The sequence below is a fragment of the Dendrobates tinctorius genome, unplaced genomic scaffold (genome assembly GCF_039654945.1).
Source record: "Dendrobates tinctorius isolate UK_male_01 unplaced genomic scaffold, ASM3965494v1 ptg000056l, whole genome shotgun sequence".
Classification (NCBI taxonomy): domain Eukaryota; kingdom Metazoa; phylum Chordata; class Amphibia; order Anura; family Dendrobatidae; genus Dendrobates; species Dendrobates tinctorius.
The window spans coordinates 6658325-6682644 of NW_027361724.1; the positions used below are offsets into that span (position 1 = coordinate 6658325).

Consider the following 24320-nt stretch of genomic DNA (forward strand, 5'->3'; position numbering starts at 1 on the left):
AGATTCAAAATCTCCATTATCCTCTCGTCACTTTGGTCACAGGCAGCTGTGCCATCGAGCGTGTCACATAGCGCTCAGATATCAGTGGGCCTCACACAATCCACAAGTGTCCAGTGTCCAAAAGTGTGCGCAGAGATTCAAAATCTCCATTATCCTCTCGTCACTTTGGTCACAGGCAGCTGTGCCATCGAGCCTGTCACATAGCGCTCAGATATCAGTGGGCCTCACACAATCCACAAGTGTCCAGTGTCCAAAAGTGTGCGCAGAGATTCAAAATCTCCATTATCCTCTCGTCACTTTGGTCACAGGCAGCTGTGCCATCGAGCGTGTCACATAGCGCTCAGATATCAGTGGGCCTCACACAATCCAAAAGTGTCCACTGTCCACAAGTGTGTGCAGAAATTCTAAATCTCCCCTGTCCTATAGACACCTTGTACCTTGTTTTACATTACTATATAGTTTGTTGGATTTTGTCTACATTTCTACCAAAAATGAGGAAGGCTGGTGGAAGAGGCCGTGGAATTGGGCGGGGGTTGGCAGCTGGTAATGATGGTGTTGGTGGTGGATCTGATGGTAGTGGCAAGAGCAAAATAGGACCGAATGCAGGAGGTGCTGACCCTGCGTCATCGTCTGTCTACATAAGGCCTCGAACGCTTAGTTTTCTAGGAGTTGGCAAACCGCTTTTAAAGGCAGAGCATCAGGAAAAAGTTTTGTCTTACATTGCTGACTCAGCCTCCAGCTCTATCGCCTCCTCTTCTTCAGTTGTAAAAAGTAAAAGCACTGAGTCGTCATTGGAGGCTCATGTTCATGAACCACACCTTTCCTTGTGTCCTTCACCCCAACCAAGATTGAAGGATGACGCAGGCCATACTACTGATTACTCCATGGAGCTGTTTTCACATACCATGCCTGGATTATCAAGTCAAATGGTGAATTACCCAGGCCAAGATGAATCTGACATGGAGTGCACTGATGCACAGCCGCTGATGGATGATTCTGCTGGTACATTCACTCAGAGCACTACATTGTCCTCGCAGTGTACAGAGCCAGATTTTGACCCTGATGAGACTCAGGTGCCCCTTCCCGCACACTATACCACCATACACGGTGACACAGAGAAAGGTGCACATGACATAGAAGAGGAGGTGATGGATGACCCAGTTGTTGACCCAGATTGGCATCCATTGGGGGAAGAGGGTGCTGCTTCCAATAGCTCAGATGAGGAGCATCCACAGCAGACATCGACATCGCAACAGCTGTTATCTGGCAGGCCCGGAGCACTCCAAAGACAGGTTCCAAACATCAAAAGAGTTGCTGGACAGCTTGTCCAGAGGGTCAAAAGATCACAGCGTGCTAGGCCGCAAAATGTCTGCCAAAGTAGGAAGAGTGCAGTGTGGCACTTTTTTGAACAAAATCCTCATGATCAGGCCAAGGTTATCTGTAAGAAGTGCGCAAAGACCTTTAGCCGAGGGAAAAATCTGAAAAATTTGAATACCAGTTGCATGCTTAGACATTTAACCAGTATGCACTTGCAAGCGTGGACACAACACCAAATCTCAAGTGCCACATGTGCAACTGATCACAACGAAGGTAGTCAGCAACGCTACATTGTTTCCCCCACTGTAAGCCCACTGGTTAGCACAGCAGCAAATGTTGAGGTGTCGTTGCAAGGCCACAGCAGTCAGGGAATCCCACTGTTATATCAACGAAAGACTGATTCTAGGCCATCAGAAAGAACACCAACTCCATCACCATCATCAACCCTCTCTCAGTCCGCCCTGTCCACCGCTACTTCCACCATATGCAGCTCTCAAGTCCAGCTCACCCTCCCAGACACTATGAGTAGGTCAAGAAAGTACTCAGTCTCTCATCCGCGTACACTGGGTTTGAACGCCCACATTGCCAAACTAATCTCGTTTGAGATGATGCCCTTTCGGTTGGTGGAAAGCACAGCTTTCCGCGAACTCATGGCCTATGCAGTACCACGCTATGACCTACCCAGTCGCCACTTCTTCTCTCGCAAAGCCATCCCAGCCCTCCACCATCATGTGAAAGACCGCATTGTCCATGCACTCAAGCAGTCAGTGAGCGGAAAGGTGCACCTCACAACTGATGCATGGTCCAGTCGGCATGGCCAGGGCCGTTACGTGTGCATCACTGCGCACTGGGTTAATGTGGTGGATGCAGGGTCCACAGGGGACAGCGGTGGTGGGACAGTGCTGCCTAGCCCACGGTATAGGAAACAGTTGGCTGTAGGCGTTCGACCCTCCTCCTCCTCCTCCTCCAGAAGCGAAAGCTCGTCCACAGAGCGCAGTCGTACGAGCACTCCATCTGCAGCTGCCACTGTTGCACACGATGTGTCCCCCTATCGAGCAGCTAGTGGAAAGCGTCAGCAGGCTGTGTTGCAGATGATGTGTTTGGGCGACAGACACACCGCCGAGGTGCTGGCCGAGTACTTGAAGCGACAAACTGAGTCATGGCTGGGCAGTGTACATCTTGAGGCAGGCAAGGTAGTTAGTGATAACGGGCGTAATTTTGTGGCAGCCATAGCCCTTTCAATACTCAGCCACATACCTTGCTTGGCTCACACCTTGAACCTGGTGGTGCAGTGCTTCCTCAAAAATTATCCGGAGTTAACAGCCCTGCTCCAGAAGGTGCGAAGACTGTGCGCGCACATCCGCCGGTCGCCTGTACACTCCGTTCGTATGCAGAAGCTGCAGCGATTGCTCCACCTTCCCAACCACCGCCTCATTATCGACATTTCAACAAGGTGGAACTCCACCCTGCACATGGTGGAGCGGCTGTGCGAGCAGAGGCAGGCCATAATGCATTTGTGGGAGGATACACGGCCAGGCACTTTGAGAGCAGACATGGAGTTGACAGGCGTGCAGTGGTCGAAGCTGAAAGACCTTTGTAAAGTCCTTCAGTGTTTTGAGGAATGCACACGGCTGGTAAGCGCAGACGACGCCATCCTAAGCATGAGCATCCCACTTATGCGTCTGCTCATGCAAACTTTGACGCACCTTAAGGAGCAGGCGTCTGCAGCCAATGTTGATGAGGAGGAAGAGGAGGAGGGAATCCTTGATGACATTCAGCCATTGTCTGCTCAGGGACCTCTCCTGGACGAGGTGGAGGAAGAAGAGGAGGAGGAGGAGGATGATGGGGATGATTACTTAGGGGAGGAGGATGCATCTCGTGGGGCAAGTGAAAATGTTGGCGTGGCAAGGTCTGGTACAGGGTTTGTGCGTGACTGGAGGGATGTGGATTTGCCAGAAAGTGCTCCTCTACCCAGCACTCGCAGTGCATCATTGACACCGGGAACATTGGCCCACATGTCAGATTATGCCTTGCGGATCCTAAAAAGGGACCCCTGCATTGCCAAAATGATGAACGATGACAACTACTGGTTGGCCAGCATCCTGGATCCACGCTATAAAGGCAAATTACAAAACATCATGCCACAGGAGAACCTTGACCTAATATTGGCTAATAAACAAGCAACTCTGGTAAATCGGTTGCTTGAGGCATTCCCAGCACACAGCAGCGGTGATGGTTCTCACACGAGCCGTACGGGCCGGGGGCAGCTTGGCAGAGGTGTTCGTGGTGCACACAGCAGAAGTGGCGTTGGAGACAGGGGTTTCATGACAATGTTGTGGACTGATTTTTCAAATACCTCTCACACAACTGGTAATACTGCATCGATGGAAAGTGACAGGAGACAGCAGTTGTCAACTATGGTTACAAACTACTTTTCCTCCCATATCGATGTTCTCCCACACAGGTCATTCCCCTTTGACTATTGGGCCGCTAAACTGGACACCTGGCCTGAATTGGCCCAATATGCCTTACAGGAGCTCGCTTGCCCAGCTGCAAGTGTGCTATCGGAAAGAGTCTTCAGTGCAGCTGGATCAATCCTGACAGAAAAAAGGACCCGTCTGTCAACCCAAAATGTGGATGATCTAACCTTCATTAAAATGAACCATGCATGGGTTTCCAAGGATTTTGTCCCACCTTCCCCTGATGACACATAGGGTGACAGAAAAATGGCTTGCTTTGGTCCACCTCTTCCTGGTACTTCACCTATTTCGCCTTTTGAATCAGCTGAATGTCCAACATCAACATATGCCACTTTCTAAAACTCCCTAACTGTGCTGCCTCCCCCCCCATGGCCGGGGTCACCACCTAGCGCACGACACCGTGCGAGTGCCGTTGCCCTGGACAGGTGGGTAGGCCGACTCTTGGGCGCGGGCACTGGCACAGGGTCCCTCATAGTGCAATCAAGTGTCTCTGATGGTGGTGGTGCACACCCGCCGTCAGACACACCGCTGTACTATGAGGGGCCCAGTGCCAGTACCGACGCCCACGAGTGGGCCCCCCTTGCTTGGGCAGGGCCCCAGCATTTGCAATCTTTACCTCTCCCTGCTCCTCCGCTGTGTAATCTGGGCCGTCAAATCCATACTGTGCCTGACACCGTCTGAGCCTGCCTCCTGAGACATATATTTTGAATGTGTACGCTATCCATACATGTTATCCGGGGATACGGTACCCTTTCTAACCTTTGTGCAATCACGTGCAATCCATACTGTGCCTGACACCGTCTGAGCCTGCCTCCTGAGACATATATTTTGAATGTGTACGCTATCCATACATGTTATCCGGGGATACGGTACCCTTTCTAACCTTTGTGCAATCACGTGCAATCCATACTGAGCCTAACACCGTCTGAGCCTGCCTCCTGAGACATATATTTTGAATGTGTACGCTATCCATACATGTTATCCGGGGATACGGTACCCTTTCTAACCTTTGTGCAATCACGTGCAATCCATACTGGGCCTAACACCGTCTGAGCCTGCCTCCTGAGACATATATTTTGAATGTGTACACTATCCATACATGTTATCCGGGGATACGGTACCCTTTCTAACCTTTGTGCAATCATGTACAATCCATACTGGGCCTAACACCGTCTGAGCCTGCCTCCTGAGACATATATTTTGAATGTGTACGCTATCCATACATGTTATCCGGGGATACGGTACCCTTTCTAACCTTTGTGCAATCACGTGCAATCCATACTGGGCCTAACACCGTCTGAGCCTGCCTCCTGAGACATATATTTTGAATGTGTACGCTATCCATACATGTTATCCGGGGAAACGGTACCCTTTCTAACCTTTGTGCAATCACGTGCAATCCATACTGGGCCTAACACCGTCTGAGCCTGCCTCCTGAGACATATATTTTGAATGTGTACGCTATCCATACATGTTATCCGGGGATACGGTACCCTTTCTAACCTTTGTGCAATCACGTGCAATCCATACTGTGCCTGACACCGTCTGAGCCTGCCTCCTGAGACATATATTTTGAATGTGTACGCTATCCATACATGTTATCCGGGGATACGGTACCCTTTCTAACCTTTGTGCAATCACGTGCAATCCATACTGGGCCTAACACCGTCTGATCCTGCCTCCTGAGACATATATTTTGAATGTGTACGCTATCCATACATGTTATCCGGGGATACGGTACCCTTTCTAACCTTTGTGCAATCACGTGCAATCCATACTGTGCCTGACACCGTCTGAGCCTGCCTCCTGAGACATATATTTTGAATGTGTACGCTATCCATACATGTTATCCGGGGATACGGTACCCTTTCTAACCTTTGTGCAATCACGTGCAATCCATACTGTGCCTGACAACGTCTGAGCCTGCCTCCTGAGACATATATTTTGAATGTGTACGCTATCCATACATGTTATCCGGGGATACGGTACCCTTTCTAACCTTTGTGCAATCACGTGCAATCCATACTGGGCCTGACACCGTCTGAGCCTGCCTCCTGAGACATATATTTTGAATGTGTACGCTATCCATACATGTTATCCAGGGATACGGTACCCTTTCTAACCTTTGTGCACTCACGTGCAATCCACACTGGGCGTGAGAACGGCTGGCGAGCTGTTAAGCAAGCTACAGCACCTGTCCAGACAAGTACAGGGATTCCCTAGCGAGGAGACTTATTTGATTGTTTTCAATGTTGGGACAGCAATTTTTGGGGAGCACTATACTCTGGAGAATGATAGATGGGGCCCACCATACACTGGAACATTCCAAAGGTGGACATCAGACACTGGAGCAGCATTTACAGGGCCCATTATACACTAGAGCATTAGAAATGGGGCCCATTATGTTTGGAGCATTATTTGGGCCCATAAGACAGTGGAGCATCATCCATGGGGACCAACATATACTGTAGCATTATGTGGAGCTCATCATATACTGTTTCAAACATTATATGGGACCAATGATTCTGTATGGAGAAATAGATGGGCCTCGTCATGAGATGTAAAAAGTGAGGTATTTTTCATTGTACTATACCGCTATTTATCTGCCGTATCGGAGCATGATGAGTTGTGGTATGTGTTAAAGGGGCGCTCTTTTGCCCAGGGCACATGAAAACCTGCAGACAGCCCTCCCCCCCCACAACTTTAGCCAAATAACCCCCATTTTTCAGTGCGTAACTTATATTATGAAGTTAATTAAGGTTGACAAGCTTAAGTAAGAAGAATTGATGCTTTTGGCATTCAAATGGGCACTGTAGGTGTGTTTCCTGTCCTCCTCTCACTGCCGACTTTTATTCCCCATTGACTTACATTGGGTTTCGTGTTTCGGGACGACCCCGACTTTTCCCTATAATCGGACGATCTTGCTCGACCCGACTTTTGGAAAAGTCGGGTTTCACGAAACGAAACGCGACCCTAAAAAACCAAAAGTCGCTCAACTCTACTCACATGTATTCAGCCCGTCTAGCAGTCACAAATCATACAGCTAAGACAACGAAAACTAAATCTCTAAGCTCTACAAAATACTCGGAGGACACACAAGCATGCTCGGGGAAATCCGAGCAAAGAGTATACTAGCTTATCACTACTTGCAAGCTCTATAGCTCAGTTTCCCAAACTCCAGTCCTCACGGCCCTAATAGATCATGTTTTTCTTAGCGTTGCACAGATGTGAAAGAACCTATGGCAATTTTTGATGTCTTCATAATAATTCCACTACCTGCGTAATACTAAGGAAATCCTGAAAAAAAGTTGTGTTGGGGGTAGAGTTGAGCGATACCGTCCGATACTTCAAAGTATCGTATCGGATGGTATCGGCCGATCTTTAAAAAAAGTATCGGTATCGCCGATTCCGATACCGGAAGTCCCATTCAAGTCTATGGGACTTCCGGTATCGGAATAAGAAAAACCCTTTCCTGCCCTTGTACAGCCTCTCTGGGGTCTGTACGGGCCTTTCGGGGGGCTGTGCCGGCCTGCCAGGGGGTCTGTGCAGGCTCCGGTGGTCTGTGCCGGCCTGCCGGTGGTCTGTGCAGGCTCCGGGGGGCTGTGCCGGCCTGCCGGGGGGCTGTGCCGGCCTGCCGGGGGGCTGTGCCGGCCTGCCGGGGGGCTGTGCAGGCTCCGGGGGGCTGTGCCGGCCTGCCGGGGGGCTGTGCCGGCCTGCCGGTGGTCTGTGCAGGCTCCGGGGGTCTGTGCAGGCATCGTCCGATGGGACTACAAGTCCCATCGGGCGATGCCTGCTACCATGACAGTGATTGACACATTAGCCAATGATGGGACAGTAGTAGTCCCATCATCCGGCTAATGTGTTAAATGTAAAAAAAAAAAAAAAAAAAAAATTACATGCTACATACATACAACATGCATACTACATACATGCTACATTCATACTACATACTACATACATGCTACATTCATACTACATGCAACATACATACTACATATATACTACATGCATGCTACATACATACTGCATGCTACATACATACTACATATATACTACATACATACTACATGCATGCTACATGCATCATACATAACACATATATACTACATGCTACATACTACATATATACTACATGCATGCTACATACTACATGCTACATACATACTACATATATACTACATGCATGCTACATACATACTGCATACTACATGCATGCTACATACATACTACATGCATGCTACATATATACTACATGCATGCTACATACATACTACATGCTACATACATACTACATATATACTACATGCATGCTACATACATACTACATGCTACATACTACATATATACTACATGCATGCTACATACTACATGCTACATACATACTACATATATACTACATGCATGCTACATACATACTGCATACTACATGCATGCTACATACATACTACATGCATGCTACATATATACTACATGCATGCTACATACATACTACATGCTACATACATACTACATATATACTACATGCATGCTACATACATACTACATGCTACATACATACTACATATATACTACATGCATGCTACATACATACTACATATATACTACATGCATGCTACATACATACTACATATATACTACATGCATGCTACATACATACCACATATATACTACATACATACAATACATTCATACAATACATACATAGACATACAGTACATATAACATAGAGTAACATACTTACCAATACTTGTCACATTGTTCCCCGAAGCCATTGTCTTTCCGGAATAAATATTAACATAACAAACCACAAAAATACTCACCCACGATCCGAAGCAGTCCACGAGTGTGTCCCACGACGATCTTGGGTAGAGAACTGCAGCATCAGCTGTTGCTGCCGTTCTCTACTGGCTGCAGGAATCCAATGACGGAAGGTAGGTATCCTTCCGCACTGTATTCCTCCGCCACTTAAAAAAAAAAAAAAGTCCCTAGTCTCACTTTATGCCATTGCTGTGTGGGAAATTCCCACGCAGCAATGGCATAAAGTGAGACTAGGGACTTTTTTTTTTTTAAGTGGCGGAGGAATACAGTGCGGAAGGATACCTACCTTCCGTCATTGGATTCCTGCAGCCCGTAGAGAACGGCAGCATCATCTGATGCTGCAGTTCTCTACCCAAGATCGTCGTGGGACACACTCGTGGACTGCTTCGGATCGTGGGTGAGTATTTTTGTGGTTTGTTATGTTAATATTTATTCCGGAAAGACAATGGCTTCGGGGAACAATGTGACAAGTATTGGTAAGTATGTTACTCTATGTTATATGTACTGTATGTCTATGTATGTATTGTATGAATGTATTGTATGTATGTAGTATATATGTGGTATGTATGTAGCATGCATGTAGTATATATGTAGTATGTATGTAGCATGCATGTAGTATATATGTAGCATGTATGTAGTATGTATGTGGTATGTATGTAGCATGTAGTATGTATGTAGCATGCATGTAGCATGCATGTAGTATGTATGTGGTATGTATGTAGCATGTAGTATGTATGTAGTATGTATGTAGTATGTATGTAGCATGCAGTATGTATGTAGCATGTATGTAGTATGTATGTAGTATATATGTAGTATGTATGTAGCATGTAGTATGTATGTAGCATGTAGTATGTATGTAGCATGTAGTATATATGTAGTATGTATGTAGTATATATGTAGTATGTATATAGCATGCAGTATGTATGTAGCATGTAGTATATATGTAGTATGCATGTAGTATGTATGTAGCATGCATGTAGTATGTATGTAGTATGTATGTAGTATGTATGTAGCATGCAGTATGTATGTAGCATGTATGTAGTATGTATGTAGTATATATGTAGTATGTATGTAGCATGCATGTAGTATGTATGTAGCATGTAGTATGTATGTAGCATGTATGTAGTATATATGTAGTATGTATGTAGCATGTAGTATGTATGTAGCATGCATGTAGTATGTATGTAGTATTTTTTTTTTTTTTTTTTTTTTTTTTTTTTTTTAACATTTAACACATTAGCCGGATGATGGGACTACTACTGTCCCATCATTGGCTAATGTGTCAATCACTGTCATGGTAGCAGGCATCGCCCTATGGGACTTGTAGTCCCATCGGACGATGCTTGCACAGACCCCCGGACATCAGCACAGCCCCCCGGCAGGCCGGCACAGCCCCCCGGCAGGCCGGCACAGCCCCCCGGCAGGCCGGTACAGACCCCCACAGGGTGCACAGACCACCGGCAGGCCGGCACAGCCCCCCGGCAGGCCGGCAGAGACCCCGGGCAGTCCACACAGCCCCCCGGCAGGCCGGCACAGCCCCCCGGCAGGCCGGCAGAGACCCCCGGAAGGCCCGAAATGACGGCGCATCATGATGCGCACACACCGCTCATCATGATGACGTCAGGCCGTCAATCAACTGAACTTCCGATTCCGATGCCGAATTCCGATATTGAAAAAATATCGGAAGTCGGTATCGGAATTCCGATACAGCAAGTATCGGCCGATACCCGATACTTGCGGTATCGGAATGCTCAACACTAGTTGGGGGCCATGAAGTCTAGAGTTTGAGAAACACTGCTCTACAGCAAAAAAAAACAAACTTGTAGATGCTTCTCTCATTGCTTAAGAGATCTAGGCGATGAGCCGTAAAGAGTACAATTAAAAACCTTAATTTTGGAGAACAAAAAGAATTTATCAATAAGTAGTGTGAGAATCATGTGGGAATAGAGGATGAGGGCAGGTATATCTCGCCCAGATACCTTTCTTATGTGGCCTAGTCTGGTCAGTATATCACCTGGTTACTAATGAATAATGGGAGGCGGATATAAAAGGATGCCAGGTGGTTGTGTGAGTGTCTCAGCCTGGGAACACAGAGAGCCTGTCTGTGTGAGAGAAACACGTGAGTGAAACCAGTGCCCACTGCAACTGTGGTTTGGCTGGATGGGAGAAGCCCGCCAGTTGGTAGTTAGGTTGTACTTTGTTTAGTTAGTGCCGGACAGGCAAGGATTTGTTTTATGTTTTTTTCTTTATGCATTGCTTTCACCTTTAATAAACCTGACCCAGTGTCAGTTATACCCGGACCCCGGCTGTGCGCCTGAGTTTCATGCTGAACGCACGTGACCTTTGATCCCAGCAAAGGCGATCCCAGAGTGTTTTATCACATTGTGGTGGAGAACGCGGGCATCACGATGGAAGCATGCGCATGAAGGACGTGGTGAAAGCGCTGGTACAGTCCACCGCCGTCCAGCAAGAAGCTAATCGGGTGATGATGGCCCAGCTGAAGGAGTTGGTGGACATGACCGTTACCAATCGTTCGCTTCTCCAGCAGGTGGCGCAGCGCTTGGCAAGCTTACCTGAGGTTAACCTGGAAGCCGAGTCGTGAGTGATTCACGTGAGTCGGTACTGGCAGAAGATGACGACCGAAGATGACGTCGAGGTATACCTGACCACGTTTGAATGGACGACGGTGCGAGAAAAATGGCCGAAGGCACGATGGGCCAGCCTGATTGCCCCGTTTCTTTCCGGTGAAGCCCAAAAGGCTTATTATGACTTAGAACCTGAAGCCGCGCAGGACTTTGACAAACTGAAAGCCGAGATCTTGGCCCGGCTAGGAGTGACGACCGCTGTCCGTGCACAGAGAGTGCATCAATGGACTTATCAGCCGGATAAACCACCGCGGTCACAGATGTTCGACCTGATCCACATGACGAAGAAGTGACTACAACCCGAGGTGCTGACAGCGCCAGAGATAATCCAGAGAGTCGTCATGGACAAATACCTGAGAGCTCTACCGCCAGCCCTGAGGAAGTGGGTAAGCCATGGAAATCCTACGACGGCAGATCACCTGGTGGATCTGGTTGAACATTACTCCGTGGCGGAAGGGCTCCTAGACGACGCTACCCCACCTCGTTCTTCATCATCTCCACGTGGAACCGGTAAGACTGTTCCAGGGAGTAGGGGAGAAGGAAAAATCCCTAAGACAGTGGGGGAGGAAAACGGGACTGCCCGCACTGCGAGGCCAAGAGTAACGAATTATGGTGTAAGCAAGGGGCCCGTTAGGTGTTTCCGCTGCAAAGAGATGGGACACATTGCTGCGAACTGTCCGGTCACTACTGAACCCATGCAGTGCGACGTCACAGACTCTAAAAACCGCATGTCTATGGTTGCACGGGTAGTGAGTGTGAATGCCGGTCAAAAGGATGTGGAAAAACACTTGTGTGATTTAACTGTTGATGGCAAAAATGTGGTGGCATTGTTAGACTCTGTTGTGACTCTGGTGAAGACCAGTCTGGTGTCAGCCCCGACTGGACCATCAGACAAATTTTCTGTAACGTGTGTGCATGGAGACACCTGTTCGTACCTCACCACGGTCATATGCATTACTACTTCCTATGGGTCTTTGCAACATAAAGTGGGACTCGTCCCTGCGTTATTGCATGATGTTATCTTGGGCCGGGATTTTCCCCACTTCTGGCAATTGTGGGAGAATCAGTTGATACCCCAGGGTAATAGTGTACATGATTCTTCTCCCAGGGCGCGTGTGGGTCCCGAACCCCTGGAAGAGGTCTCCCCGGAAGACTCGGGGGAAGAGTCTGCTGGAAATGACCTGCAGTTCCCATTTTCAGTCATGGCGGGTGATACGAAGGTGACCGGGAAAGAGCAGGAGGCCGGCAGCCATCCACCTCCCCGTTTGCTGGATTTAGAAGTTCAGAAAGATGACTTCCAAAGCGAGCAAACAAAGGATCCTACCCTTTCTCAGGCTAGGACAAATGTAAAAGTGATAAATGGGGTACCCGTAGAACCTGGCTCTAGGCTGGCATATCCTTACATGGTCCTGGAAAATGATTTACTCTATCAAATAGAGAAAAAGGGGGAAGACACGGTGCAACTATTAGTCGTGCCAAAACCCTACCGGCGGCAGGTGCTGGACCTGGCCCACGGACATGTGATGGGAGGTCACCTGGGAGTCCAGAAAACCACCGAAAGGATATTACACTGTTTTGTTTGGCCAGGCATGCATCACGATATTGGTGTATATTGTGAGTCTTGTCCTGACTGCCAAGCCTCTGCGCCTAAGCCCCGGTTCTGTAGCCCTTTGGTACCCCTACCTATTATTGAGGTCCCGTTTGAGAGGATTGGGATGGATTTAGTTGGGCCCCTTCCATGGTCTGCACGTGGACATCAACATATCCTGGTCATCTTGGATTATGCCACTTGTTACCCGGAGGCGATCCCTTTGCGGAACACGGCCACCAAGATGATTGCCAAGGAACTGGTGCATGTGTTTAGTCGGGTCGGTATACCAAAACAGATACTCACCGACCAAGGGACTCCCTTTATGTCCAGGGTAATGAAGGAGCTCTGCCGGTTGTTACAAATTGAACCGTTACGCACATCCGTGTATCACCCTCAAACAGACGGGTTGGTCGAACGGTTCAATAAAACTCTGAAGCAGATGCTGAGAAAGGCGATAGACAAGGATGGGAAGAACTGGGACTATTTACTTCCGTATTTGCTTTTTGCCATCAGGGAAGTACCCCAGTCATCCACGGGATTCTCGCCTTTCGAGTTATTGTATGCCCGACGTCCTCGCGGACTGTTAGACGTTGCAAAAGAAACCTGGGAGGGTCAGGTCACTCCGTTTAAAACGGTGATAGATCACGTAACACAAATGCAGGACCGTATTGCGGCTGTTATGCCTATCGTCAAAGAACACATGATGCAGGCTCAAGGAGCCCAAAAAAGAATCTATGATAGGGGCGCCAAGATCCGTACGTTTGCACCCGGAGATAGGGTGTTGATCCTGGTTCCCACAGTGGACAGTAAGTTCCTAGCAAAGTGGCAGGGCCCCTTTGAGATTAAGGAAAGAATTGGTGAAGTAAACTACAAAGTATACCAGGCAGGCAAACGGAAACCTGAACAGGTTTATCACGTAAATCTGATAAAACCCTGGAAAGATCGGTCTGCCTTGTCAGCGGAGCTGGCCCATCCCGTCTGCTCACATACCGTACCGGAGGTACGGGTTGCAGAGACTCTCTCGGAGTGGCAAAAGACTGAGGTCAGGCAGTTTCTACTTCACAACCAAAAGTTTGTCTCAGAAAAACCCGGGCAGACTACGCTAATGAAACATGACATCATAACGGAACCTGGTGTCACAGTTCACGTGAAACCCTACAGAATTCCGGAAGCGCGCCGTGAAGCCGTTTCCCGAGAAGTGAAGGCAATGTTGGAGTTAGGAGTCATTGAGGAATCGCACAGTGCTTGGTCCAGCCCGATTGTGTTAATTCCTAAACTGGACGGCACCATCCGGTTCTGCAATGACTTCAGGAGACTGAATGCGGTCTCAAAATTTGATGCCTACCCGATGCCTCGGGTCGACGAGTTAATAGATCGGTTAGGAAAAGCCCGGTATATTACGACCCTAGATCTAACAAAGGGGTATTGGCAGATCCCTCTGGCGGAGGCTGCCAGAGAAAAGATGGCATTTGCTATGCCGGAAGGTTTATTTCAGTATGTGTATATGCCGTTTGGACTGCACGGAGCACCGGCGACCTTCCAGAGACTGATGGATCAAATCCTGAGGCCACATAGGCAGTACGCTTCGGCCTATTTGGATGACATTGTCATTTACAGCTTGGACTGGGAGACTCATCTCCAGAAAGTACAAGCTGTGATTGACGACCTGTGGGAGGCAGGTCTAACCGCGAACCCCAAGAAATGTCATATTGGGCTAGAAGAAGCCCGGTATTTGGGGTATGTAATTGGGAGGGGTATTGTTAAACCCCAGCTCGATAAGATTCAGGCGGTTCAGGACTGGCCGCAATCTGTCTACAAGAAGCAGGTGCAAGCCTTCCTGGGGATCGCCGGCTATTATTGCCGGTTCATACCCAATTTTGCAGCCATCGCTACCCCCCTGACGGATCTTACCAAAGGGAAAGTCTCCGTCATGATTAAATGGAGTTTAGCGGCTGAAGAAGCCTTCCATAGATTAAAACGGGCACTTTGCTCTCAACCCGTACTGGTGACTCCGGACTTCTGCAGCGAGTTTGTGGTACAAACGGATGCCTCTGATACTGGTATCGGGGCCGTACTGTCACAAGTGAGGGACGGAGTGGGACACCCAGTCCTCTATCTCAGCAGGAAGCTGAATAAACATGAGCAAAAGTATGCGGTAGTGGAAAAAGAGTGTCTAGCCATTAAGTGGGCTCTAGAGGCCCTCAAATATTACCTTGTGGGCCGAAAGTTCAGGCTGATCACTGACCATGCCCCTCTCAAGTGGATGCACTTGCACAAGGAACGGAATAGCCGGGTGACCCGATGGTTCCTTGCCCTGCAGGCCTACACTTTTACGGTGGAGCACCGCCCAGGGGCACAGATGGGGAATGCAGATGCCCTGTCCCGAGTGCACTGTTTGGCGGGTGTCATTGCTTGACCGGAGTGGTCTGAGCAGAGGGGGGAGGATATGTGAGAATCATGTGGGAATAGTGGATGAGGGCAGGTATATCTCGCCCAGATACCTTTCCTATGTGGCCTAGTCTGGTCAGTATATCACCTGGTTACTAATGAATAATGGGAGGCGGATATAAAAGGATGCCAGGTGGTTGTGTGAGTGTCTCAGCCTGGGGACACAGAGAGCCTGTCTGTGTGAGAGAAACACGTAAGTGAAAGCAGTGCCCACTGCAACTGTGGTTTGGCTGGACGTGAGAAGCCCGCCAGTTGGTAGTTAGGTTGTACTTTGTTTAGTTAGTGCCGGACAGGCAAGGATTTGTTTTATGTTTTTTTCTTTATGCATTGCTTTCACCTTTAATAAACCTGACCCAGTGTCAGTTATACCCGGACCCCGGCTGTGCACCTGAGTTTCATGCTGAACGCACGTGACCTTCGATCCCAGCAAAGGCGATCCCGGAGTGTTTTATCACAGTAGTAAATTGCAAAGTTTATAGTTTTTACAAGCACTTTGCAATTTTTACCCACTTAACAACATGAGATAACATAAACATCTTTAGCATGTATTTATATTTATAGGAAATTAACAAATAAAGGTAAATGAGAATCCTTATCTTTGGTCACATGTTTTCCAGAAAAAAAAAAATGAAATGCCCACATTGTGAGAATAAAATATGCAACATAGAGGCATAGACATGTGTTTCACAGACAATAGATGGCACTATAGGCACACAGTCTGGGATTACTGACATCAATGAAACGTATTTTGCCAGCAGCAAATACATATTGCAAAGATATTTCATTCATTGCTTTATTCATATAAGATTTAGATTTTTTTGTATTCCTTAATTTGTCATGTGAGAATTTTCAGACTGATGTTAAACCAGACATTTCTGTGAATTAGGATTAGACCTCATGGAATATACTGTGATCTGAATTGGTGCAGCTTTATTTATTAAACACTATAAAGGGGTATTCTCAAGTTTGGAAGTTATTCCCGATCCACGAGATAACTTCCCAACCATTGAGAACCCCAGGATCCTAAGACATGGGGCTCTGAAGAGGCTTGTGTGAACGGGACAGTGCTATATTAGTCATTCTCTTAATTATGAAAGGAACATCAGTGCATAATCGACCACCGCTCCATTCACACTGGGCTCTGATTCTCGCGATCGGTGATGGTCCCAGTGGTCAGACCCCAAGTGATTGAGTAGTTATCCCTTATCCTTTCGATAGGGGATACCTATGCAATTTGAGAATACCCCTTTAAGCTTCCTCCTTTGCTGTTTTGACCACATTCTCCTGGCTAATGGTATTGTGTCACACCGGTATGTGAGCAGTAGAACTGCAATGTGCAACTTGTAACAGGCCACTGGGTGTTTCTAGGCTTTATGTAGATGACGCAAGAAAGCATGAAAACATCTGTTTGGGTTACTCCCTCTTACTATCAATCGCAATTATTAACACATAATAATATTTGAAGTTTCCAGGAGTTGAAGAAGCAATTATATAGAGATAAACCTGATAATGGATTGCGGAACTGCTATTTAAAGAAGTATTATCTTTCATCAAATTGTACATGTTGGACTGGACACACACAATGTAATAACAGCTGCAGAGCAGAATAAAATATTTTTGTTTTTATTTCTTTAATATTGCCTCTCTGTTGTGGAGATATTAGCAATCAAAATATATCAAAATTAGTTTTCATTATGTCCAATAGGGTGTCATCTGAGAGTTTTCACTGGGGGAATGTACTTCTTCCCCCTGTATGACTTTGCCCAATGACAAGCAGGCTGCTACACATCAAGGAAAGAACACACCCACCCCCATAATTTAGTGCAGGTTTATCAGTGTATGGAATATAATGGCAGACAGCCCTACTCTCCTGGTCTAACCTCCTGTATAATTAGAAATGCTGGAAGATTAGGCCTCAGATTACCAAAATATTTCAGAAAAGGTCCCTGTGGGGGGAGGGGCAATACATATAGGTTTAGCTATGCCACATTACAAACCTATTAGTTCTACTCTTCTAGCACTGTCACCTCTGCTGCACTGTACCTTCCCCCACACTGTCTGTCTGTAGATGTGTAAGTAATCACACTTACAGCTTGGTGAAAGTATTTGCCCCCTTACTGATTTCCTATTCTTTTGCAAGTTTGTCACACTTAAATGTTTCAGTTCACAAAACAAATTTAAATATTAGACAAAGATAACACAAGTAAACATAAAATGCAGCTTTTAAATTAAGGTCTTTATTATTAAGGGAAAAAGAAATCCAAACTTATAGGGCCCTGTGTGAAAAAGTGAATGCCCCCTAAACCTAATAACTGTTTGGGCCACCCTTAGCCGTTACAACTGCAATCTAGCATTTGCAATAACTGGCACTCAGTCTCTTACAATGCTATGGAGTAGTTTTGGCCAACTCATTGTTGTAACTAAGCCGCAAAGGAGGGTTTCTGAGCATGAACCACCCTTTAAGGTCATGCCTCAGCATTTCAATCGAATTAAGGTCAGGACATTGACTAGGCCGCTTCAATGTCTTAATCTGGTTTTTCTTAAGCCAATCAGAGGTGAACTTGCGGGTGTGTTTTGGATCATTGTCCTGCTGCATAATCCAAGTGCGCTTTACCTTGAGGTCACGAACAGATGGCAGGACATTATCCTTCAGGATTTTTTGGTAAACAGTAGAATTCATGGTTTCATTTACCGCAGCAAGTTTTCCAGGTTGTGAATGTTAGGCATCGAGTTTCCCCCACTGCACAGGGGGAAATCTCAAGCCATGCCCTCTGCGGTCTCCCATTCCTCTTTGGCCACAGAGATTCCTGCTCAGCAGAGACGCCAGTCCCGGCGTCTTACCCAGGCTGATGCTAGGCGTCTGGTTGCTCCTTCTGGCTCTGCTATAACACCATGCTTGAGTCAGCAGCAAGCAGACGCTTCTGGGACTAAGTCCTGTCTTTTGCTTACTGAGCATGCCCGTGGGACGACCTCTCATTGGAGGTCGGAGGTCACATGCGCAGGTCCCATTCCTGCTCTGATTGGTCCACTGGGAAGGTCCCGGAAGGACGCCGCTATTAAAAAGTTGCATGGCCGCTTGGCCATGCGCTAGTATAGACTCTTATAGGTAGTTGTGTGTGTGTGTGTAGAGGGATGTATGAGACTCGTGACTGACTCATTATGATCCCCTCCCTTTGGTTGTGTATGGTATAGGGGTTACTGAGTCAGAGTCAGCACCAGTAGTGACTTAGGCTATGTGCCACAGAGCATCCCATTCTCCACACGAGCGTTAGCACCATATAGTGCCATCCAGCACAAGGCACCTTTGCACCGCACGAGCAGCAGCATTACTTACAGCGGCGCCGTGCGCTAGTTAAGCGCTTTCCTCCCTGCTATGGGAGGTCAGTGGCATCTGCCGGAGCGGTGCAGTGCACACTCAGTGCAATTGGTAATCATCGGTTCTCTTGCTGGCACCGTAGCTGCGGTGTCAAGCGCTAGCAGTCTAGAGGGATTCTAGCCCTGTGTCTCTGGGGCAGAGTTCTGTGACTTAGCTAGTGCTCACCCAGCCGAGCTCTGTGAGTATAAACATGCTCCGGCAATTGTTTCAGCCGCTCTCTGAGGTAAGAGTTTGCCCCTGTGCACACTGGGTCAGCCGATACCCCGCCGGTGTTCACTTAGTTCTCCGCCATTACCGAGCAGCAGTTTCTCCATCTATGCACGGTGGACCCCAGGCTGCGAACGCACCTTATACCATTTTTATTATTCGGTGCGTTCCTCAAACTCCTAACAGTGAATCAGAAAAACAGACCCAGACCATCACACTAGCACCACCATATTTTATTGTTGGCATGATGTTCCTTTTCTGAAATGCTGTGTTACTTCTACACCAGATGTAATGGGACATACACCTTCCAAAATATTCAACTTTTGTGTCACCAGTCCAGAATATTCTCCCAAAAGTCTTGCGGATCATTAAGATGTTATCTGGCAAACCTGAGATGGGTCTTTATGTTCTTATTGCTCAGCAATAGTTTCCGTCTTGGAACTCTGCCATGCAGGCCATTTTCTCCCAGTCTCTTTCTTATTCTGAAATCATGAACACTTGACCTTAACTGAGGCAAGTGAGGCCTACAGTTCTTTGGATGCTGTTGTGGGGTCTGTTGTTACCTCTTGCATGAGTCACTGTTGTAGATACGAGATTTTTTCTTGCCCCTTCCCTTTCTCATTTTTCTTTTTATTGAGGCTCACCTGGGCTGGTTTTTGCAGAATTTTTTCTGCTATAAAAATGCTATATCTGGCTAGGGATGAGCGAGTATGCTCGCTAGGATTTGGTACTCGGCGAGTAATGAGGTACTCGCGGTACTCGAATCTCAGTGAGTAAAGGGTAAATAATGATTCCATGATTAAGACCCTTACAGGTCGAAATGAGTTGGTCGCTGCTTGTACCTGGGACCCCATCTATGAGATGTTATTCCATGAATTCTGTGGTTTTTTAATTATGTGATTCAATAAATTGGAATTTTACCCAAGACTTCATGCTGGAGATCATTTCCCCCTTTTTTTTTCTGACTGGAAAAGGCATGGCTCAACGTGCATCACAATGCACCAAGAGTGTGGCACACATTTCTTGTTCCTAAGTAAGTCAGCTAATTAGTGGTGTAAATTTTAAACTAGATAGTCTTAAAATTAGACATATTTATCAAAACGTCTGGACCATTTTGATAAAATTTGGCACATTGTAAGAGACGGTTTAGTCTAACTTTGTACTGTCTAGCAATTAGACATTTTTAATAAATGTTTCACAATAATTTTCATTGGTCATCTCTGCAGCTCTCTTTTTAAAAGCATTTTCCAGTAATTGAACAAAAGGTCTTTAAGTCAGTCTAATAAGAACTGCAATTCCGTTATCCACTGGATTCTTCTGCCACCTCTGTCTACACTGTTCGGCTGCTAAAGTAGCAGGAATTTGGGTAGCAGCTGTGTTCTACCTCCGTGCAAGCATAAAATTACCACCAGTATTTATAGTAGCAGCGGCAGGAGATACCCCACTGACCAAGAAAGTGCAAATGTGTAGCATCATGCAAGATTGTTTGTAACGTTATGTTTCTGCATCAGTTTAAGAAAGAAGAGGGCTCAGCATCAAGCTCGGCCAGGTCAGATACCAAGGTACAGGCAGTCAACACACAATGGGGGTTATATAAGTGGTAGCACCTCTGACACCAGGTTCTGTCTGCATATTTCTTGCTCACAACCTGCCAGACCTCAGTCAGGAGCATTGTGAATAACAATCTGCAAGAATTGATATTTTCTTGAATTTTATGTTGACATTGCAAACCACCTGCAATTCAGTAATATCTTACCTTTAATAGTCTTGCGGCTTCTCTAATATACTTCAGCTTGACAAAAAAATAGAATATTATATATCGAGTATAGAACAGTAAAGCGATTAATTATGGTCTAAGGCGAAAAAAACCTGTCAATCAACTTGAATGGTTAGGGGAGAAGCCACCCCCCATGTGGCTGTACTGGACTAGTCAGGTCTCTCCATATATAACAGATTTGCAAACTGTTTTTCTCTGAAATGCTGAAAAGCCAAGCAGAGTGGTTGTTTGGGCCTTACCACTAGAACCACCACAATCACTTATGACATATCACTACATCATATCAAAAGTTTTACAAGAAGTCATTCTTTGATTCATTGCTTCCACTTGGCCTGATCAGATCAGGGTTTCCTTGAACTAGTAAGTTACTACTACCTAAGTTTCTTGCGGTTATAAATTGTTCCATCTAGAGATGAGCAATTTGATTAGTGCTGGCCTAGTCCGGGGTCCAGTATGGTCCTCCATGGTGGCCAGACCAGAGCAGTTTTCATTTCTGCTCCCAGCATTCCCAACCCAGCACCCTGTGTATCTCTGGCACATACTCGGCCCCAAGATGGCATGATGTGCGTTACATCGACTTAGCGGCATCCTTTCTCTCTCTTCTGTAGTGTGTAAGCTTTTCTGGTCAGCGGAGTCCTCTCTCCTCTTCTGTAGTGTGTATGCTTTTCTGGTCAGCGGGATCATCTCTTTCCTCTTCTGCAGTGTGTAAGCTATTCAGGTCAGCAGGGTCCTCTCAATCCTCTTCTGTAGTGTGTAAGCTCTTCTGGTGAGCTGGGTCTTCTCCTCTTCTGTAATGTGTAAGCTATTTTGGTCAGCGGGGTCTTCTCTTCTGTAGTGTGTAAGCTATTCAGGTCAGCGGGGTCCTCTCTCTCCTCTTATGTAGTGTGTAAGCTCTTCTCACCAGTGGGGTCCTCTCTCTCCTCTTCTGTTGTGTGTAAGCTTTTCTGGTCAGCGGGGTCCTTTCTGTCTCCTATTCTGCAGTGTGTAAGTTCTTCTGGTCAGTGGGGTCTTCTCCTCTTCTGTAGTGTGTAAGCTATTCAGGTCAGCGGGGTCCACTCACTCCTCTTCTGTAGTGTGTAACCTCTTCTGGTCAGCGGGGTCCTCTCTCTCCTCTTCTGTAGTGTGTAAGCTCTTCTCGCCAGTGGGGTCCTCTCTCTCCTCTTCTGTAATGTGTAAGATCTTCTGGTCAGTGGGGTCTTCTCTCTCCTCTTCTGTAGTGTTTAAGCTCTTTTGGTCTTCGGGGTCCTCTCTCTCCTCTTCTGTAGTGTGTTCTTCTGGTCAGCGGGGTCCTCTCTCTCCTCTTCTGTAATGTGTAAGATCTTCTGGTCAGTGGGGTCTTCTCTCTCCTCTTCTGTAGTGTTTAAGCTCTTTTGGTCTTCGGGGTCCTCTCTCTCCTCTTCTGTAGTGTGTTCTTCTGGTCAGCGGGGTCCTCTCTATCCTCTTCCACGCATATATTTTATGAGTAATTATAAGCTTTCCAGTATTGAGTTTCGGGCAAATTTATTTGCCACAAATCAAACTTTTAGGGAAAATTTGGCAAAGTCGGCGAATTGGAATTTCAAAATATCTGCTCTTTTCTAATGTTTATCAACAAATTGACTTGATTTCTCTATCGATGAGAAGCAATTCCCACACCATTAATCTAGCGGAGTTGTAATCTAGATGAAATATATATTTTGTAATTTTACCTGGGAGACGTGTACAAGCTGTTTGTGTTTGTAAAGTAGCTCCTCGTTTTCTGTCAGTGATGCTCCGAGCTGGATATCGGTCAGATATAAGTCTATCTGTTTCCTTAGCCAACAGGAAATCTACAAAATAAGTGCATTCATTGTCATTGGTGACGATTTGTAAAGCATTATATAGCAAAAAGAGAAAAGCTGTTTTCAGATGATTCTGTTAGGAGCTATGGAAAAAGCCCACAACAACAAACAAGCACTCCCAAGTTACAGAAACAGCTGTTTCCATAAAAACCTTTTATATCTATTGGAGTAACGGAAAGAGGGTAGTTCAGCTGTTCCCATAACTATTGCTGATTCCACTGGTCGGAGCCCAGGATATTGAATATGGAAATACCAATACTATTATTGTAAATAATAGAAATACTTGAATTTACCATCATGTATTATTGCTAATATTAGTACAATGGCAACATGTTGTAATACTATCTCCTGCTTCTTCTTACCACATGTTGGCATAGTGGCATTGATATCAAGCTGTTGGACTGAGTGTCAGACGTTATTTCCCCAACCTAATGCTATTCTCCAAATTTCCAATTTTTGATCTTCTTGCTGTTTCTATCTGATTTCATTATCCATTCGCCTACTGTAAAAGCTTTTTTTTATCTTACATAGTGTAAAGCTTGTTTCCAAGTAGCTCAGCCATCAGAACCTGGCCGAGTTTGTGCAGTAGTTACATTCTAGGAGCTAGGAAAGAAATTAACTCCTATAATCAAAGTCAGCCCTCTACAGTCTATTTGAATACTATAGAGCAGTTAGCTGCTCACCTTCCTTCTCCTTTTTCTCAACTACTGACAAAGCTGCTCTTATCAGTCTTGCATAATAATTATCCAAAGTCCTCACCATTGGCAGTTTCAAGAGTAGTTCTCCTAATCTTGGCTCTCACTTTCCTGAGTCTTGTGCTTGTCCAAATGCACTGTTATCTCTATAAGCAAATAGATAGTGATAACAGTGTAGCCTTCAGAACAATGACCATAGCAGAAGGAAACTGACCAGAACTGACACTCAAGGAGGAGAACCTGTGATCCTGGAAACCAGGAAGTAATGAGATTGCAGAGCTATGTGCTGCTCAAGAAACAACTGGAGGAATACTCTTTTAAATGGAGTCTGACAGTAAAAAATGACTGTGCAAACCTAGAAGCTGTATGAGCAAAGAGTCAGCTCCTATAGCTCTGTGAGTGCCCATCAGGCTAAAGCTATCATTCTTTACAATGGCTTATAAACCTATCCAAGGCTGCACTTTTTAGCATTTAGGTAGGAGTACTAGCCAGAAAGTCCATCTCTGCAAAGGACAGGAACTGGAGAGCAAAGAAGGTTTCTGCTATTGCACCTGCCTCCTCTTTGGACTCCACTGCAATGAAACATAATAATATGGAAAAGTATTTGTTTCTTCTAGCTACCCCTTATTATTGCAGAACTGTCACACTCAATAGCTTCTCTACATTAAACAACATGTACATATTAGATTACAAAAATAACGTAAAAAAAGTTCCACTTTGCTTTTCTGAAGTAAAAAAAAAACATTGGTTTTAACATCCTCCAGGAACATGCACAGGAATAAGATAACTGCAGTCCACCACACTGAAAAACTTAGACTTATTTTTTTATTTAATTAATTTTTTATCTGAATTGGAAATGCTCTTTTTTATTTAGTATAAATTTTTTGTGGCGTTAAAGTCACCACTGTGTATTGATTTATACAGGTAGTATTGCGCTAATTGAGAAGCAAATAAATCTAAATATATTGAGTGCCCCCTAGTGGTAGTAACCATACATTGTTCTAACAAATGGTTAGCACTGCAGCCTTGCAGCGCTGGGGTCCTGAGTTCAAATCCCACCAAGGACAATATCTGCAAGGAGTTTGTATGTTCTTCCCGTGTTTGTGTGGGTTTCCTCACACACTCCAAAGACATACTGATAGGGAA

At 46.1% G+C, this 24320-nt stretch overlaps 1 protein-coding gene and 1 long non-coding RNA gene across 3 annotated transcripts in view; one reads left to right on the top strand and one right to left on the bottom strand.

The window, feature by feature from the left end:
* Positions 1 to 24320, bottom strand: part of CCDC141 (coiled-coil domain containing 141) — a 198540-nt gene that overhangs the window by 118292 nt on the left and 55928 nt on the right. Inside the window, exon 6 of the mRNA XM_073577467.1 lies at positions 22348 to 22467. Coding sequence (XP_073433568.1) covers positions 22348 to 22467 — 120 coding nt within the window. The remainder of the gene's footprint in view (positions 1 to 22347; positions 22468 to 24320) is intronic.
* The window catches only part of LOC141091765 (uncharacterized), a 77256-nt gene that overhangs the window by 12373 nt on the left and 40563 nt on the right, over positions 1 to 24320 (top strand). The gene's annotated exons all lie outside the window — the stretch shown is intronic.